This window comes from Rhinichthys klamathensis, unplaced genomic scaffold, assembly GCF_029890125.1.
Source record: "Rhinichthys klamathensis goyatoka isolate OS25496 unplaced genomic scaffold, OSU_Roscu_1.1 h1tg000395l_1, whole genome shotgun sequence".
Classification (NCBI taxonomy): domain Eukaryota; kingdom Metazoa; phylum Chordata; class Actinopteri; order Cypriniformes; family Leuciscidae; genus Rhinichthys; species Rhinichthys klamathensis.
This window is the reverse complement of record NW_026606897.1, coordinates 1,319,651-1,340,149: the sequence shown is the minus strand read 5'-3', so window position 1 is coordinate 1,340,149 and position 20,499 is coordinate 1,319,651. Positions and strand designations below refer to the sequence as shown.

Here is a 20,499-nt window from a genome sequence, read left to right as displayed (position 1 = left end):
TCGGGGCTGAACAGATCTTCTTCATGCAGTCTCTGAGAGTGTTGAATTCAACGAGTGTGTCGAGCATTCTTCAGGAAGAAGCATCTCCAGCAGTGTTGGCGTCGAGGGTGTCTTCAAAGAGATCGCTGTTTTAATAACAGCTGAGTGAGTTAATTCCTGAAAGAGTAAACACGGGTGTGACTCCGTCTTTGTCAAGATGTCATATCACCCATGTATTTCTGGATGCGGTCGTTCCCTGGCGCAGGCTGATGATCACGAACAATGCATCACTTGCCTGGGCATTCAGCATGCTGAAGCAGCGCTTGTGGATGACTCATGTTCTCACTACGGGAACATGACAATCTCTGTGTAATGGTCAAGACTCCTATATCTTAAACGTGGTGGGATCCCCTTACCTATGCCTCGATCTAGTTCCTCTTCTGGTTAACCCCAGAAAAGGGCTACTTGGGCGAATAGCCAGGGTGACTTGAGGATAACAGTGAGGGCTTCACCGCCCCGTACCCAATTCCCGTGGGTCCCTTACTCCTCACAAACACCGCAAGTCGTGGAGATTTCGATTGATCACACTAGCTCCTCTCCTGACCGGCCAGTCATTTCAGACCAGACGACAATCGTTGCATCAGAAGATGAGCTTGAATCTGCGCTGCCCTCTTCTGGGAGAGTAGCATTACCCAAGCCTGATCCAGAATTGATGGCTATGCTTTCCCGGGCCACCAGGATAGTCGGGCTTGAGTGGAACTGATCGTGTCCCGAACCCTCAAGGTTGGACGATTGTTATCTCTGGGCGGCTGTGCTGAGGAGGTTACCAGGTCGTGAACGACACAATTTTCTGCCAGAAACAGAGTTGGTACCTCCTCCCCCTCACTACTCTTGGTTCGGCCAAAGGGTACATGGGTATTCCTCCGGTTGAGCGGTCTGTCACAATGCAACTGTGCCTGCGACCGCTACTTCCTGGAGGGTAATCCGCGTCTCCCATCCAAGGCCTGTAAGTTATTGTCCGTTCTCACGGGCAAGACTTACAGAGCATGTGGACAGGCGCTTCCTCCTTGCTGGTCCTGCAGGTCCATCAGGCCAAAGAACTCATGGTTATGCACGAGGGTAGCCCTGACTGTGAGCTCATGGGTGAGCTCCGTACAGCAACTGACCATGCCCTCCAGGCGACAAAGGTTGCCACACATTCAATTGATCAGGCAATGTCCACACTTGTGGTCCAGGAGTGCCATCTCTGGCTGAACCTGGCGGACACGAGGGAGACCGACAAGTATTAGTTCCTGGACTTCCCCATTTCACAGGCCGGGCTATTCGGCAATGCGGTGGAGAACATCGCCCCGCAGTTCTCTGCTGCCCAGAAGCAGAGGGAAGAGATCTGACACATCCTGCCCCGGCAGATCCTCCGCCTGCTTGTTGCCGAGGGCGTCCTCCTGCCGCCACCTCCACTGCCGCTCGGCCAGCCCGTCCCAGCCTCTGCCAAACCAGGTGGCAAGCGCAAGTACAAGCTGAGACGGGCGACCCAGGGATGGAGGAAGTAGCTCTTCAGGAGATGGTGACCGTATCACCCCCTCCCCCGAAGGAGGGCCAGGTGAAGAATCTTCAATTATGTTCTGTTTGTGTTCCTGTTGTGTTTCAATAAAAAAACTATTTTCTCGGTTCCTGGGTCCTAAGATGGTGAGGTTGGCGGTGTGCAACACTATGCCTTGCCACCCTCAGCCCCCTCTTTCATTGCCAGCCGGCAGCCTGATGCGGCTCGAGAAAGTGAGAATGCCTTCTCACGCGTCTCCTACCGATTGGTGCAGTCAGATGAGTGTTGCACCACACACTCAGACCCCACTTCGGGCCGCTATGCTGTCCAAGTTGGGTCCCTGCCTTCCACCTCGCTGCCCCATGGTGGAAACGTCTGTGGTCTCGTTTGGCCCCCTGGCAGGGTGTCTGGGAGCCTGGCTAGCGCTCCTCAGACCATCCAGCTGGTTCATACATACCATCAGACTCGGCTATGAGATTCAGTTCATCCGGCGTCCCTCCTGCCGATATAAAGACCGGCTTCTACAGCCCGTACTTCATTGTACCCAAGAAAGGCAGTGGGTTACCGCCGATCTTGGACCTGTGAGTTTTGAACCGGGCCTTACACAGGCTCCCGTTCAAGATGTTGACACAGAAATGCATTTTGGACGCGTACTTTCATGTCTCGATTCTCCCGTGACATCGGCTGTTCCTGTGCTTTGAGTTCGAGGGCCGAGTGTATTAGTAAAAAGTCATACCCTTCGTGCTGTCTTTACGAAGGTCGTGGAGATGGCTATTGCTCCCATGAGAGAGTGTGGTGTTCGCATCCTCAACTACCTCGACGATTGGCTGATACTAGCTCAGTCTCGGGAATAGTTGTGCGAACACAGGGACATGGTGCTCAGTCAACTTAACCAGTTGGGACTTGGGGTCAACTGGGGAAAGAGTAAAATGGAGTTGGACTCGGTCAACCGGACAGCACGCTTCACAGAGGAACCTGTTTGGTCAGTGTTAAAATGCTTGAATACACCCCAGAGCAGGACAGCGGCCCACTGAAACATTTTCAGAGGCTCCTGGGGCATATGGCAGTCACAGTAACCCCTCCCGGGTTGCTCCATATGAGGCCCCTTCAGCACTTGTTTCACTGCCGAGTCCCGAAATGGGCATGGCCGAGTGGCATGCTCCTTGTGACAATCTCACTGGCCTGCCGCCAAACCCTCAGCCCGTGGTCAGACCCTTTATTTCTATGGGCAGGAGTTCCCCTAGAACAAGAGTACAGGCATTCGGTGGTCACAACGGATGCCTCCACCACCAGTTGGGGGGCCACGTACAACGGGCATGCAGTTGTGGAGATCTGGACGGGCCCCCGACTGCTTTGGCACATCAACTGCCTCAAGCTGTTAGCAGTACGCCTTGTGCTGGGCTGCCTCAAAAAGCCGCTATTTGGCAAGCACCAATTGGTCCGTACAGAAAACACCTTGACCATTGTGAACATCAACAATCAAGGTGGTATATGCTCCCCATGTTGCAACTCAATCTCCTCCTATGGAGTCAGCAGCATCTGAGGTCGCTTCGTGCCACTTACATTCCGGGCCTTCTCAATCGTGCAGCCGACAAGCTCTTACGATAGCCTGTGGTTTCTGAAGAGTGCAGACTCCATTGCCAGGCGGTCCAGCTGATATGGGACAACTTTGAAGCTGCACAGGTAGACCTGTTTGCCTCTCCAGACTCGTCCCATTTCCAGTTGTTCTACTCCCTGAACGAGGGGACCCTATAGGCACAGATTCGCTGGCACACAGCTGGCCCCGGGGCCGACGCAAATATGCGTTTCCCCCAGTGAGCCTTCTCACATAGACACTGTGCAAAGTCAGGGAGGAGGATTTGCTAGTTGCCCCTTATTGGCACAACCGGACATGGTTCCCAGAACTCATGCTCCTCACGACAGCCTCTCCCACATCTTGGTTACGCATATAACCCTCGTTCTCTGAAGGAGGGACGAGAGATGTACGTCCCGTCGCCACCATCGCTGGACCACTGCTGGACCACCGCTGAGGCCGGGTTCCTCTTCAGCTTCTCAGCGAAAAACAACTGGTGCTTGCATCCGCTTCCTGTTTATACCCGCTCTGTGGGGTGGAGCGCGATATGCAAATCTTTTAGCTTCCTTCCTTAGCTTCTAATCCAAATCTTTTAGCTTCCTTCAACAAGGTTGTGTTTTGCAGAAATGTTGTCAGTCACATATTTCCAGTGAGCCTGGATTGACAAACAGCCTGCTAGAGAGTCAAATAAAAGAATGCTATGGTGTAATAAAGGAAAACAAATATTGTCTTTTTAATGCTGACTAGGAGAAAAGTATGTATCGTGCCACCGACTTCCTCCTTATACGGGCTGGTGATCTTAAAAGACCCTATGCATTAGCCATTACGGCGTACTGCTTGTCTATCTGCCTCACTGACCAAACTCGAGCACTCTCAGCCTGGAAGAAACTCAGAAGTCTTGCAAAACCAGGTATCATACCATTTACTGACTTGTTTATGGAAGTACTTTATTAAAGAGACTCATCTATTTAAGTCAACCATCATGTTATTTCTGTAAATGCTTTCTTCTCAACTGCTTAACTGAATCAATTAGAGGGAGAATGTCTTGTGTGGAAAGATGACTTCAATATGCGACTGGTAAATGAGGCATTAACAGTAGAGACCACTGCATACGCTCTCATGACTGCACTAGAACAGAATGACTTAATAACAGCACATGCTGCCGCATGCTTCTTGTCTTCACAAGAGAACTATGAAGGAGGTTTCAAATCAACACAGGTGAGTCTAATGCGACTGAATTAATTTTTTTCAGGGTTCCTACTGTATGTATTTTAATGCCAAAGAATATCTGAAGAAGGAATTATAAAATGAGAATACCAATTATACTGTTCAAACACACTTTAGGATACTATCGTGGCTTTGGAAGCTCTCACAGAGTATGCACTGAATATACCACAAACCCCCATCAATACCGTCAACGCACAGTTCACCATTCCAGGAAGGTCTGAGATGGAGAGTCTGCAGTTGGACAAAAATGAAAAGAAAGTGGAAACAGAATTAAAGGTAAACAGACTGAACCTGTAGCTAGCTAATATAACCAGATCATCCTTTGCTGCTTGAAATTTTGTGAACCCCACCGCCGGGATAGCCTCTGTTGTAATACGGAATACAATGTATATATATAAATTATCTATTTTTCTTTTATGCCAAAAATCATTAGTATATTAAGTAAATATCATGTCCCATAAAGATATTTAGTAAATTTCCAACCGTAAATATATAAAACATTTATTTTTGTGAGTGAATGCTTCACAATCGCGAACATAAATTAACAACTTTAAAAGGGATTTTATCAATGTTTCGATTTTTCCAGATTTTCTCAGATTCCAGATTTTCAAATAGTTGCATAGTGGCCAAATATATTGTCCTATCCTAGCATACATCAATGGAAAGCTTATTTATTCAGCTTTCAGATGATGTATAAATCTCAATTTCAAAAATTGACCCATGTGACTGTTGTGACGATCTGCGGCTGGAGTGTCTGCTTGAGCCGCTGGGGGGCACTCCTTCCTAGTTTATGGTTTCCTTTAGGTTATACCCTGGACTGATTATGGTTGATTTCATGCACCTGTGTTTGATTATCTTGTTTAGCGCACCTGTCTTAAGCCTGAGTTTTCCCTTGGTTCATTGCTCAGTATTGTAAGTGTCATACTGCATCCCAAGCGTTTTCCTAGTTCCTTAGGCCTTGTCCACACGGACACGGGTATTTTTATAACCAGAGTTTTTCCTACAGCGTTTTAAAAAAAAATCCCGTCCACACATGCTCGGTCTCCGCCTACATGAAAACGTAAAAACACGCTATCAAGCGCGGTCAAGAGCATGCCATGCCAGCAGGCGGCGATATAAACCTTAACCGTAAAGCCACGTTGGCCAATCAGAAGCGCAAATCTGACGTCAAACACAGCGGATAACGGCGCAAACTCTGACGTCGCAAGGCAAAAACCCCGGTTTCACTGTCTACACGACAACACTGTAACCGGCGTTTCTGAAAATCCTCACCCTGGCAGGGGTTTTCAAAAATGTTCGGTTTCAGTGCGTTTTCGTGTGGACGAACGGCCGAACCGCGTAAAAAAAGTCACGGTTATAAAAATACCCGTGTCCGTGTGGACAGGGCCTTAGTGTTTCCTAGTTTCATGGTTCCTGGACTCCCTGCCTGTATCTGGTCTTCCCGTTTGCCTTATCCTTGCATTATATGTTTGCTGATCTGGACTGCTTACCTGGTTTTGACCCCTGCATGTGTACCTGTCCCTGGATCTTCCTCTCATTAAAGCCTGCGTTTGGATCACCTCTGTCCATATTCCTTGTGCAGTTTCATGACAACTGTTTTATATATATTCTTTACCAAAAACCCACTTCATAATAAAGACAATGTTTGGATGATATAATTAGTGCATTTTTCTTTATTACTATTATTTTTATTATATTATTAGATAGATCAGGTTCACATTTATGGGAAATTGTGTGAAGTAGAAAAAACAACGTTTTAATTATTATTTTTAATTACCAAAAATAATTAATGTAGGTTCAATAAGGGTGGGAAATAATTGGTATAGTGACCCAAGGCCCTGACACAAATGTAACAAAATGGCTAAGGAGAATGAAGATCGAACTCAAAGTAGCCTAATGTCCTAAATCCAAAATCATGTGGCATGACATGACACACACACACACACACACACACACACACACACACACACTTGCACACATTTACTTCTACATAAATAGGGGCCTAAACTGTCACAAGGATGAGTCGTAGATCCAAATGCAAGTTAAGTAGTTTATTGTAGACAGACAGAACAGGAGAGTACTCAAAACACCACGTTTAGCAGGCGGGCGACCTGGAAGACAACACTCCGACTGGAGACGTGAGACGGGGAATCCCCAGTGAAGGCTAGCTCGAAGGCAGGTGAAAGGACTCAGGCGATCCCCCAAATGGCTGGATGCGCAGGAAACAAAGACATAAACTCCGCACGGAGACTAGGACACAGGAATTGTGTTAGAGACACAAACAAGAGTGATGAACCGACACCAAGCACAAACAACTCCAGCGATATAAAGACAGCTAACAAGCATAATGATTAGTTACAGCTGAAGGCTGATAAGTGATCAGCTGGTGCTAAGCAACAAACAGGTAGTACACACCCACAAACCCACACCAACAAACAGAAACGTCTCGGTTACGAATGTAACCCTCGTTCCCTGAAGGGCAATTAGGCGGGGAAGGGACAGGGCTTAGGCCAGGAAAGTCACTGCTGTTCCGCAAGACCCATTCAGTTAGACTTGGAACACTGGGAAGCGTGCCCTAATAAAGGAAGGAGGGACGCTGCGAAGTCACATCCTGCCCGAAGGGAGGTAACATGTGGAGAATACACATATTAACTGGGCGGAAGACCGGGCAGTACAACATATGTAATGCCACTGGGGTGGCTCCAGCCTAAAACAGGGGGGAGCTCATCCGAGCCAGTGACGGCAGAAGAACTCTGCCAAGGGAAAGACACGGACTCACCCCAGGGAGCCGTACCATTGAAGAAAACACGTATGGGATCGCCGTAGGGATCACAACATATGGACCCAGCCTAGCACAAGTTCCACCAAGCATACAAGTGGTAGGCCTAGCATCGGACGCTCCGCCACGTCCAATGCCGCAGGGGGTGTGGAGGAACTCAACAGGGTTCGGAAGGGAACTCAACTTGAGCAAAAATGGCGCACATATCCAGTCCATAAGAGGGGAGTGGTGCAGCAAGCCGACACTTCGAGCAGGGCTACAGTGTTGACTGGCTTCAATGTGAAAAGAGCACACGGGAAGCAACTGACTCGACATGTAGGCTATAGAATCTAGCGAACGTGTTAGGTGTCGCCCAGCCCGCAGCTCTACAAACATCCGTCAGCGAGGCACCCTGCACTAACGCCCAGGAAGCGGCTACACTCCGAGTGGAATGAGCTCGCAGCCCAGGGGGAGAAGGTTCACCTTGGGAGTCATACGCCAAGATGATGGCATCCACTATCCAGTGGGCCAACCTCTGCTTGGAGACAGGCTTTCCCTTCTGCTGGCCTCCGTAACAGACGAAGAGCTGGTTTGAGGTCCTGAGGCTTTGCGTTCTGTCCACGTAACACCGCAAGGAGCGGACGGGACAGAGAAAAGCCAGGGCTGGGTCTGCCTCCTCCAGGGGCAGCGCTTGCAGGTTCACTACCTGATCCCGGAAGGGAGTGGTAGGAACCTTTGGCACATATGCAGGCCGGGGTCTCAGAACAACGTGAGAGTTAGCCGGCCCGAATTCCAGGCACGATTCGTCGACCGAAAAAGCGTGCAGGTCCCCTACCCTCTTAATGGAAGCCAAAGCAAGCAAAATAACTGTTTTTAAAGACAGAATTTTTAACTCAACTGCCTGCAGAGGCTCAAAGGTCTCTGCAGTGCGGACAGCACCAGAGAAAGGTCCCAAGAGGGTATAGAGGGGGGGCGAGGCGGATTCAGTCTCCTCGCTCCCCTCAGGAACCTGACGACCAGGTTGTGCTTTCCCACGGATCTCCCATCCACTGCATCGTGATGTGCGGCAATAGAGGCAACAAACACTTTGAGGGTGGAGGGAGACAGCCCTCTCTCCAACCCATCTTGCTGGAAAGAAAGCACGGAACCGATCGAACACCTTCGGGGGTCTTCCTCGGTGAGAAGAATACCACTCAACGAACAGGTTCCACTTCAACGCGTAAGCATGCCTCGTAGAGGGTGCTTTCGCAGAAGCTATGGTGTCTACGACAGACTGAGGTAGCCCACCTAGAACATCCGCGTCCCGTCCAGGGACCAGACATGGAGTTTCCAGAGGTCTGGACGCGGGTGCCTTACGGTGCCCCATCCCTGAGAGAGAAGGTCCTCCCTCAGAGGAATGGGCCAGGGAGGGGCTGTTGAGGGGAACACCAGTTCGGAGAACCAGGTCCGGTTGGGCCAATAAGGGGCAACTAGCAAGACCTGCTCCTCTTCCTCCCTGACTTTGCGCAGAAGCTGTGCAATATGGCTCACTGGGGGAAACGCATACTTGCGGAGGCCCCGAGGCCAGCTGTGTGCCAGTGCATCCGAGCCGAGGGTACCCCCGGTCAGGGAGTAAAACAACTGGCAATGGGACGAGTCCGGAGAGGCAAACAGATCTATCTGTGCGGCCCCGAAGTAGTCCTAGATCAGCTGGACCACCTGGGGATGGAGTCTCCACTCTCCCTTGGCCACAAGCTGTCGTGAGAGCTCGTCGACGGCACGATTGAGCAGGCCAGGAATATAAGTGGCGCGAAGCGACCTCAGATACTTCTGACTCCATAGGAGGATGTGACATACGACGGGAGCGTAGACCACCTTGATGGTTGATGTACGCGACGGTCGCAGTGCTGTCTGAACAGACCAGTACATGCTTGCCAAGTAGCGGCAGCAAGCCGAGCGGCGATACTTCGGCTGCGGCTGCCATATGCCCCAGGAGCCTCTGAAAAAGTTTCAGTAGGACCACTGTTCTGCTCTTGACAGTATTCAGGCAGTTCAGCACCGACCGGACACGTTCCTCTGTGAGACGTGCCGTGAGTTGGACCGAATCCAGCTCCATACCGAGAAAAGAGATCCTCTGCACGGGTGTGAGTTTGCTCTTTTCCCAGTTGACCTGAAGACCCAACCGGCTGAAATGTTGAAGATACAAATCTTTGTACTGATATGCTCGACCCTGAAAAGCTGCCTCAGCGTGCTGTAAGCCCAAAAATGTGATGCAACAATTGTGACCGTCAGAGGGGGACAGGGAACGGCCGCATCCAGAAACGCATGGGTGGAATGACATCTTGAAAAAGGTTCAGTGGAACGGATGGTCTGGATCACTGGAGCCGGTGGATTAGCCGCCTGTTGCTGTTGCTAGTTCCTGTTGCTGAAGACGAGCATCACTCTTGACCAATACGTCATGCAATTCTGCCGCACTTGCTGGATCCATCATATGGTCGGTTCGTTCTGTCACAAGGATGCAAAGATCCAAATGCAAGTTGAGCAGTTTATTGTAGACAGACAGAACAGGAGAGTACTCAAAACACCACGTTTAGCAGGCAGGCGACCTGGAAGACAATACTCCCACTGGAGACGTGAGACGGGGAATCCCCAGTGAAGGCTAGCTCGAAGGCAGGTGAAAGGACTCAGGCGATCTCCCAAACGGCTGGATGCGCAGGAAACAAAGACATAAACTCCGCACGGAGACTAGGACACAGGAACTGTGTGAGAGACACAAACAAGAGTGACGAACCGACACCAAGCACAAACAACAATCTTGTTATTTTCTAATTATCTGATTGTTCTTATGAATTTATATGATCAAAAACACTCCAGTCCAGTCATAAATCATTATCTAAAAGCGAATTTATGTTTAACCCTCTGGGGACCAGAGTGTTTTTGGGGCCCTTTGGATGTTTTGACATGCTCTGACATTTGTGCTTTTTTCAGTTGCTTATAAACATATTAATGGCACAGGTGAAATTAAACTCTATTTAGCACAAACAGGTCTACCATAATGTGTGAGCAACATGTATGTACATGTTTGTATTTTTGAGAGAATATTGTTTATGCGTGGTTATTGAAAAAACTAAAAAATAAAGTTTTTGAAATAAGGACACAAAAAACATACTAAATATGAGTCCACAAGACTTTTGACTAATGTACGTTGTTGCCTAGAGTTTTTGCTTCAAAATGATCTGAAAATCATCCTTCCTAATCATTCACATAAAACAATAGATTGTTTTAAATTGTGAAAAACATTTTTTTGTTTGCCAAGGCAATATGCGGATGGGCGGAACGGCCCAACCCCTATCATGAATAATTAAGTGGTTCTCAGACAGTGACCCTGCATAATAATGAGCCTTTCATTCAGGGGTGTCACACAAGAAAGAATGTAAGGACAATATATATATATATATATATATATATATATATATTGTCATTGCATTCTTTCTTGTATATATATATATAGCCTACATGTATATATATATATATATATATATTTTGTCATTGCATTCTTTCTTGTATATATATATAACCTACATGTGTATATATATATATATACACACACACACACACACACACACAAACACACATATATATATATATATATATACAAACAATCAAAATATAAATGAAAGGCAGAATCACATTTTTATTCATACCTGGAAACAAATCCTGGTCAAATGCTATATGGGCCATTCTACAGAATTGGTTCAAAGTTACAGTTGGAAACATCTTGAAAAGAAAATAGTCTTTTCCCATAAATGTCTTATAAAGTATTATTTTTTAAAGTAGACCAATACAATAAAAATAAACCAGTCGCATTTCAAAGTCGCTCGCGAAATGACCGCCAGGTGGCGCAAAGGGACATTTATCAAAACGTAAGTGGGGCTAATGTCAATTAACAACAGTAAGGATGAAATTCTACAAGTTATGGTAATTTACAAATAAGCCTACAACAAACATTTATTTTTAAACAAATATTTTTAAATATGCAACATGCACGTTTAAACAACAAACAATACAATCTGAACCAGCGCTCCTGTATTGAGACATGCAGCGCGTTTCAGTTACGATCCTGGTTCCAGTGGCCTTAATACATTCACGGCTTTTTAAAATGTCACAAAGCGTTTTGAGATGGTTTTGAATGAAATATTGAAGTTTATAATTAGGGTATTTTGGCACACCACGCCGAGTGGCTATGCATTATTCTAAAATCTGGCTTTATTCTGGCATGTTGAATTAGAGTTTGACAAACGCGGCGGCGCGTTCATTTGGATTTATTTTTCTCATAACAGCTAAAAGAACTTACTGCGTAATTGTTGGTCATACAGATAAGATATCATCTTTTAAAACTGTAAAAGGTCTACTTTTATTCATGTAGGTAGGCTAAAGTAGGCCTACACTCACACAGGCTAACGACAAAACGTTTTCTCGCTCATGTGAGAAACAAACGTTTGGGCATTTCTCAGTGAGGAAATTAATAGCCGAGCGGTAGAACTTACGATTCATCATCAAGATGACACGGGTTCAAATCCCGATCAAACATGGTCTACTGCAAATTTTATATTTATTAATGCAGAGAGATTTGTCTAGCTCTAAAACTCTGTTACGCCATACAGTTTTTTGGTTATATTTATAAAATAAAATTACCATGCATTTCCATTTTACACTAGGAACAATAGTATCGAACACAACGACGTTGCATCTGTACCAATCGTACGAGGCTACCAATCGTAATTTCAAAAGCAGTTCTGTAAAAAAAGTAATTTTACATATATAGCCTATATATATATATTTTTTTTTATTAGGCCTATTATTATTATTATTATTTTGATTCCCTACAACCTAGAGTTTTTAAAAACATGGTTTTAAGTAAAGTGTGATTTGCCAGAGGGGACGGGGATTTCCTTCTGGTCTAAACATCCCTGCTTCTGCTGAATTATTTGAATCCCCACACCCCTCCCTCCACAGTAATCAATGCTATAGGCTACTTCACCAATAGACCATATCAAATATAAAATAGAGATATGCAACAAGCACGTTTAAACAACGACAAACAATAAAATCAAAACCAGCGTTTCAGTTGTTCATTAGTTCAAGTGGCCTTAATGCATGCACGGCTTTTCAAAATTTTACAAAGCGTGTTGAGATTATTTTGAATGAAATATTGAAGTTTATAATTAAGTGTTTTGGCAGACCACGCCGAGTGGCCCTATGCATTTTTCTAAAGTCGGGTTTTATTCGAACTTTTGCTAACGACAAAAACAGTTTATCTGTCGTCTCTGTCTCCGGGAACTGCGCGTCACAAAAATGAACCGAAAGCCACTTCAGCTCAGTCACTATAAGAAATCGGCTCTGTCTCAAGCCTTTAAATGTCTAAATATTCTGGCTAATAAATGTTATCTGATTATGTAATCCATATGAAAACGAGAGGTACAGAGGATGTACTCAAACATGTAGCCTGTAAGCGCTTCCCAATGAGAAAATGACAAGGGTGAAAATCTCGCTCTAATTAAATGTAGCAGGCTAAATCGCCCTGAATTAAAATGTAAAAACAGATCAAATAATGTATTTGTCGAAATGTTGCGATATTGTTTCATTTAAGTTCATAATTATTCAATACATGTTATTTAATTTAGCAGCATTACCACAAAGCACCGTGGTTCGATATTTATTTGAATAAAAAAATAAAAAATAAAAAACTTAATTCACAAATTGCATGCCTGGTTGAAAGGATCCAAAGATCCATGTAGACTTTAATATTGAGTTGAACATTTTGTTCATGAAAACAAATTAACATGCGTTTTTTTCAGATTATATTTAGTTTTGCTTGGAAAAAGCTGGCCCAAACCAGTTTTATTTCATCAATTACTGAAATAATGAAATATTTAGTAATAAACTTTTATGATAGAAATATCACTAGGCTACATGTAACTAAATCATTTAATTCCTTCATTATCAACACTGTCTAGAATAGCGATTTAAGTGTGAATTGCGACTTCTCTTTGTGTTAAGTCAGCCTCAGACTCCGATAGCCTGTGGGGGGTTGGAGGGACAGTTCAGTGCTGTATCGAGCGCGCAGGACAATAGGCATAGGTGTTAATGTTCCTCTTTCATATGGAGAGCGAGGGAGACTAAATAAACTTCACTGTAAAAAAAATCTGTAGAAATTACAGTATTACTGGCAGCTGGTTGCCAGTAACTTACTGTAGTTTTAAATTGATGTTATTTACTGGCAACAGTTTGTTCAAAGTTAAATGAACATTAAACATTAACAAGTCTTTATCTTTACAGAATAAAACTAAAATAACAGCCTCATGCAAAGCATTCTGGGAACCAAAATCTGAAGGAAAAAAACAGAAAAAGGTTGATGAAGATTTCTGGTTCCCAGAATGCTTTGCATTAGATTGTTATTTTATAATTTTATTCTGTAAAGACAAAGACTTGTTAATGTTTAATGTTCATTTAACTTTGAACAAACTGTTGCCGGTAAATATACATCAATTTAAATCTACAGTAAGTTACTGGCAAACAGCTGCATAATTACAGCAATTTTTTTACAGTGTTGTTAAAAAGAGATTCAGCGCGAGAGAGGCAAAGAAAAACGCATGTTTTAATTTAATTATGTTGCTTTGGACAATTTTCGTTTTGTAGGCCTACTGTTTTAATTGTTTAATATAGCTGTCATTTCTTTGGCAATACAAATTTAAAATGTCGCAAGAATAAGATTAGCCTAGTGTTTCTTATTTTGCATCGCAAAAGAAATAAACTCTAAACCCGATGCAACCCTGTTTTAAATTAAAAAAACTGTCCCGACACTTTATTTAAACCTTGAAATGTTCGAACTTGGTTTCAAACTTAAGTAATTTTAGTGTTCTTTTACATTACACAATAATTTAGCAGACTAAAGACGAGCTTCTTCATTTTCATTTTCTGATGCAATCGGCTGACAATCTTCCTTCATCAGTTTTTGTCGTTTGTGCAGCGGCTGCGGTTCTACAGGAATGTAGCAAATTTATGTTGTAATAATAATTAAACAAAACTCTTGACTTTAAATAAGTAAACAGTTATAAACAGTTAGCTATTTAAGCATCAAGAAGGTTAAATATAAACGCTGTTGGCCAACATCAGTTAACAACATGTATGCTACATTGAGATTCGATCTCGAGTCGATTGAAGCTCCTCGAAGCTCGTGTTGTTGCGTTAACCTCTGAGCTATCGTCTGTACGTCTGTAAATGTTTTTATTGCAATGTTTTACTTTTTCATTATTTATTCAATTTCATTTCAGTAGCCTAATTTCAGTATTGTGATTATGAATTATTTTAACTATACGTTTCACTTGTTGAATTCATCTGCTACCAGCTTTCAATCGCTCTGAATCAGTGCGGTGCGGCAGCAGATTACGCATTAGAGAGAATAAACAAACACTTTTCAGAGTCTATGATTGTAGCGCCTCTTGGCGGTAAAAGGCAGAAAATACACCCCAAATTTTACCGCCGCGGTGGAACGGCTGATGTGGGCGTTGTCATGGCTTGCCTCACATTTGCGTTTGAATAGCGCGCGTCCTCCGTGGGCGTGTCAGATTAACGCGTAATGAAGTGTAATGAGCTGGGGAAAAAAAATCTGACAGCACTCTCTTTTCGTACAGATTACATAAACTGAGAATATTTGTTTTTTATATAAATTACATCATTGAAAAGAAGAGAATTCAAGCTTCATAAAGAAAAATCTCTCGTGCCTGTATGACAAGTATTTGCAGAGTTAGAGTTAATTTTTCGGACGTGTTTCAGAATGGACTGCACTGACAGAGAGAAGGCAAAACTCGCATCATGTTTATTTTTCTTTATTTGACAAAAAGCACAAAACTTTGTTTTTATTGTGAGTATACAGAAAAATAATAGACAATTAACAAGATCGATTGATGTATAACACTTATATGTACGATCAAAATCAACAGAGTATTTTAAGTCTATTTTTCTGCTATGTGAAAAAAAAACGGCAAAACGCGCGGGCGCGTTTCTGGTCCCCAGAGGGTTAAATATCGCAACACCAATCACGTTACAACGTCAGATTGAACGTTTATTCGATCAGATGCAGTAACATTACGTTACTGTTATATGGATCGTTTTCTGAAAAGAAACGCAGACGTGGGAGACAGACTGGTGCAAGCAAAAGCTGCGAAGTGTGTGGTGAGAAAATATGATGCTGAATACATTCAAATTGTTTTTTATAAGGGCAAGTCCTACTGAGACTAAAGCGGGTCGCACACCGGACGAGAAGCGCAGCGCCGCGTCGCGTCTAGGGGCCTGTTTACACCTGCTCACTTCATGTGTTTTTACTGATCAGATAGATATCCGATTTATCAAAACGATTCCATTTACACTTGATCACATAAATGTGTTTCCTCAAAACGGATATAGCCTAAATCCGATCTTCAATTCCCGCGCTTAAGAGTTAATGTCACCGAAATCAAAAGATATGAGCTGCAATTTATTGATCATCAGCTAATTTCAAAATCAAAGACCACAATAGGAGAGAACGACAATGGCACATGGTAAGATAATTTCGTTTCTTTACTTTTAATGAAGATGATTGTGTGTTAAGCAAGGGTCTGCGACTACTTTCACTTTGATTTGCTATAAGTTGCGCGTTGGCTTGATGATGCTCAGCTGCTCTCATCTGCGGCGATTCGTAGCCCACTGCAGTAGCGCCGTCATATCTTCTGATTATAACATGACATATATAGGCCTAGCCTATAATACGCTCTCACATGTTTTTTTGTTTTTTTTTTTGCATTGTTGGGAGGAGTAACATTTACATATGTGGTTTCAACCAGATGCATTTCCACTTGTCCAGTTTCATCTGGAATGCGCCCCAGACCTCCTCCCTGTGGTTTGAGCGATCGGATTTAAATCCGTCTTTTGGTCTTTTCACAATCGGATAGCTATCCGAACACAGTTTAAAGTGGCCAGGTGTAAATTGCCCCTAGGAGCTAGGACAACTCAAGGTATCACACACCAGATGTGCACTTTCTCAGTTTATGGCCAGCAATATTGTTATGTTTAGGACATTGTTCAATTAAGATAATATCTGTACTATTATGATTGTATTGTAGCTACAATTAAATACAACCGTTGCTGAGTTTGCTGCAGAACACTTTACCTCAAGACGTAGGCCTACATTAACTGAATTAATTGAGAATCTCACCTGAAAATCCGATAATTTTCATCCACGCAGCTGATTTCTGTAAATTAATGTAAAACTAAAACTAAATGTATCTTGTATCTATCTTAAGTCAGTGTAAATGGGGCTCTGTGGCACGGCAGGATTTTGAACAGGGTCCTGAGCCGTAGCTGGGTGCCGCGGACAGACGCCGAATGGCGCTGCCGGTGTGTACACACTCATAGAAAATAATGTGTTCGAATTTTAAAGCCTCTCGTCCGGTGTGCGACCCCCTTAAGCCGAAGGCAGAGTGTGTTGAATGTGGAGAAACGTGTCAAATGAAGCGCTAAAAAAAACCCATCAAAGCTGCAGAAACATTTGACCTCAAAACACCCGGGCTGTGTTGGAAAGCCAAACGAATATTGTTTAAAACAGTCATGTTAATATCGCTAATTGTATTTGATAAATTATACTTACACTATGTAAATTGGGGTGAATGAACATTTCTGCTAATGAATGTTCCCCTCTTGTGTGTCTGACCCATTGTGCCTGTTATTGTTACAACAATAATGGTTACTGAGTAAACCTGCCGAGACGTTTTTATAGACAGTTTTCATCTATATAGCTGACTTGACCTAGTCTGCTACAATGGCATAACAGATTAACAGCAGAGTATATCATTGCACTTTTTGAATTATCTGTTATTCTGTGTTCATACTATCATATTTGGAAAGGTGGTCCATGGAATGTTTTTAAATAGTCATTGGTGGGCCATGAGTTGCAAAAGGTTGAGAACCCCTAAGATAAGTAGCCTGGTGCCAGGCCATGTAGTGATTTAAAAACAAAAACTAGAATTTTAAACTCAATTCTCTGTTTGACTGGTATCCAGTTTGGGGAAGTTAAGATCGGAGTGATATGATCGAACTTACGACTACCTGTCAACAGTCTGGCAGCAGCGTTTTGTACTAGTTGAAGGCGTCCAATGGATGATTGGTTAGTTCCAATAAAAAAGTGAATTACAGTAGTCGATTCGTGAGGTGATAAAAGCATGAATCACTATTTCAAAATTCTTTGGAGAGAGAAAGGATTTAACTCTTGCAAGACGACGTAGGTGGAAAAAAACAGGTTTTAACGACAGAGTTTATTTGCTGATCAAACTTAAGGCCTGAGTCAAACACAAAACCTAGATTTTTTGTAGATGATGTAACACGAGGGTTTAACTCGTCAAGATCTAGAATACCGGAATCATAGCGATCACAAGGTCCAAACAGCATTACTTCAGTTTTGTTCTCATTTAGAGCCAGAAAGTTTTGTGCCAGCCAAAGCTTCACTTCCTGAAAGCATGCAAGTAGAACTTCTAGAGAGCTTGAGTTGTTTCGCTTAAATGGGAAATACAACTGAGTGTCATCAGCGTATAAATGAAATGATACTCTGTGTTTAGAAAAAATAGAACCCAATGGTAACAGATATAAGGAAAATAATATTGGGGCTAAAATGGATCCCTGTGGTACACCGCAGGAAAGGTGTGCTGCAGAGGAAGTGCAATTTCCGATACAAACAGAGAAAGTTCTATTAGTTAAAAAAGACTGAAACCAATTTAAAACAGTTCCCTGAATGCCTAAGTTTGTCAGTCGTGATATAAGAATTGAATGGTCAACCATGTCAAATGCAGAGCTAAGATCTAAAAGGACCAGGGCCACAGCACTCCCATTATCTGTAGCCAGCAGAATGTCATTGGTGACTTTCAATAAAGCGAATTCGGTGCTGTGCAGTTTCCTAAAGCCTGACTGGAAGGTATCATATAATAAATTTGTACTCAGAAAGGAGTGTAGTTGATTAAGAACGACCTTTTCCATGATTTTCGCAATAAATGGAAGATTAGAGATTGGTCTGAAATTACTTAAGTCCGATGAATCAAGATTAGATTTTTTCAAAAGGGGAGTGACTGAAGCATGTTTTAGGCAGTCCGGTACCGTACCAGTGTTCAAATAAATGTTAATAAAAATAGGAAATCAGGCCCTATAATATCAAAAATTTGCTTAAAAAAGTGTGACGGTATGATATCATTTGGACAAGAGGTAGGTTTTAGATGTTCAACAGTATCCATACACATGCTCGCTCCAGGTAGATGAGCACCTAGGCACTTCAGAGAAAACAAGAGAACTCAGTGTTGTTTGTGGTCTTAACCTTATTGTCTTTGTGACAAAAAAAGATGAAAAGTTTTCCCATAAAGTATCAGACACATTAGGGAAAACATCAGCCACAGGGTTTAAAACAGAGTCGATAGTGGAAAATAAAATTCTTGGTCTATTGTGATTTTTAGAGACAATTTCTGCAAGATATTTTGATTTGGCAGACTTAACAGCTTTCTGAAAAACATGAAGAGATTCTCTTAAAATGTCATATGACACCTGCAGTTGGTCCTTAATCCAACTTTAAATTTACATTCACATAATGTCATTGTGACGCTGAGTTCTAGGAAGACGATAATGAAGGTATGACGAGGTTTATTAGATACATACAAAGATAATGACCAACATACGAAACAGCGTGCAAACATAACACGAACAATACCAGACTATGAACTGAATGCAAGCAGGAACTTGTATCGTATCCTAAAAAAAATTGTATCGTATCAGGGTTTCGTCCAGATGGATCCGGCATTTTGAGAGACTGAAACCGCTATTTAGTTGTATAGCCAATCCGTATATTTTGTGAAACAATGATGTCTTCACCCCATTTGTCTACTAGTCAGACACCGTAAGTCACGTAACAGCAACATGCGGACTACATGCTTGTGTTCGTGCTGCAGAAGCTACTGAGCCTCTTTTATTTCTTTATTTCTTATTTACTTGAATGTATTTTTATTTTATTTCTTATTTTACATCTTTATTTATATTTTCTTTCTTATGCTACGATGCTTGTCTGATAAAGACATTTCGTATTTTGTAGGGATGGGCATTTCAAGCAAAAGTAATATTCGATGATCGCTGCGAATTATTTGATTATTATTCAAAAAACGCACCCCTGCCCCACATGCTCACCGGTAAAATGGAGTTCGCTCAAATACCACTAGGACATTACATTTCTCTGTAGCCTACTGTAGGCCTACATGTTGTAGCCATTAAATAAAAATAAATTGTTTTGCAAGAAGCCTTTCTTTAAAGTGAATTTCGTTTTGTATAAATTGTATCGTAGTGTTGGGTCCGAGTCCACCTTTGCCGAGTCGAGTCCGGCCGAGTCCACAAAGTTTTAAATGATTTGAAATTGACCTTTCACAAAGACCCTTAGTTACTGTTGCTACGTCTGACAAGCCATTCCGCTCTCACTCCACACATCATGTTCTCACACAGTGAAACATACAGTATAGTGCGGAGCAAAAAGGACACTGACAATATGCCAACAGATGAGACAGAGCAGGTTACTTTTGGTATGAAATAATGTCTCAGTTTTCCAATTTTGTAATTTTTATGAAATGCAAACTATAAATACTGTTTTGTGGTGCTTTAGGGTCTCAGTTCAAGCAGCACATGAACTGATATTCTCTTCTAGTTATAGCACAAATTGAATGAACACCAGAACTGCAAAAAGAAATCAATAGACACCATTTTTCAAGTTCAAGTGACTTTAATCTACTAACTGGTTTGGTTTGTTTGTCAGACAAAAATGGTGGATATCTGCATTATGAGATTGGTCAGATCGCCTGTCAATCAAATTCCGACGAAAGGTCTCACCACTGAGTTCTTAAATTAATATTTTAACCTTTACAAAAGGATTTCAATGCATAGTTGCAGTCATACGTTTACCTACTGTACATCTTTCAGAATCTGCAAGGTAATGCTCAAGAATGCAACACTATGCATTAAGAGCCAGGGGGAAACTTTTGAGCAAGATGATGGTGATGTTTAAATTTTTCTTATTTTGTTTTACATGCTAATATCGTATTTAGCCTCTGAAGGGCAGGACTTAATTAATTAATGCATTTTTAAACAAAATAAGAACAATTTACACAAATGATCCAGTTCAAAAGCCCCTGGCTCTTAATGGATGCTTGCTTCCTTGAGCATCACTAAATGTTTACAGGGTTTGTAACAGTTGTGTATCAGTCCCAGTGTGAAAAGATAGATCTCAAAATCATTCAATCACTGCTAGTAAGGAACTAAATATGCAGAAGATGCTGGAAAAGCAAAGAATGTGCAGGAGCTGGAGGATTTTTCTGAAGATCATTGGGCAGT

The 20,499-nt window shown here is 42.8% G+C and overlaps 1 protein-coding gene across 1 annotated transcript in view; it reads left to right on the top strand.

Annotated features, from left to right (window-relative positions):
- LOC130070165 (complement C4-B-like) overlaps window positions 1-20,499 on the top strand; it is a 184,978-nt gene that overhangs the window by 134,289 nt on the left and 30,190 nt on the right. The window contains exons 28-30 of the mRNA XM_056234460.1: window positions 3,840-4,002; window positions 4,126-4,310; window positions 4,437-4,595. Of these exons, the coding sequence (XP_056090435.1) occupies window positions 3,840-4,002; window positions 4,126-4,310; window positions 4,437-4,595 (507 nt within the window). The remainder of the gene's footprint in view (window positions 1-3,839; window positions 4,003-4,125; window positions 4,311-4,436; window positions 4,596-20,499) is intronic.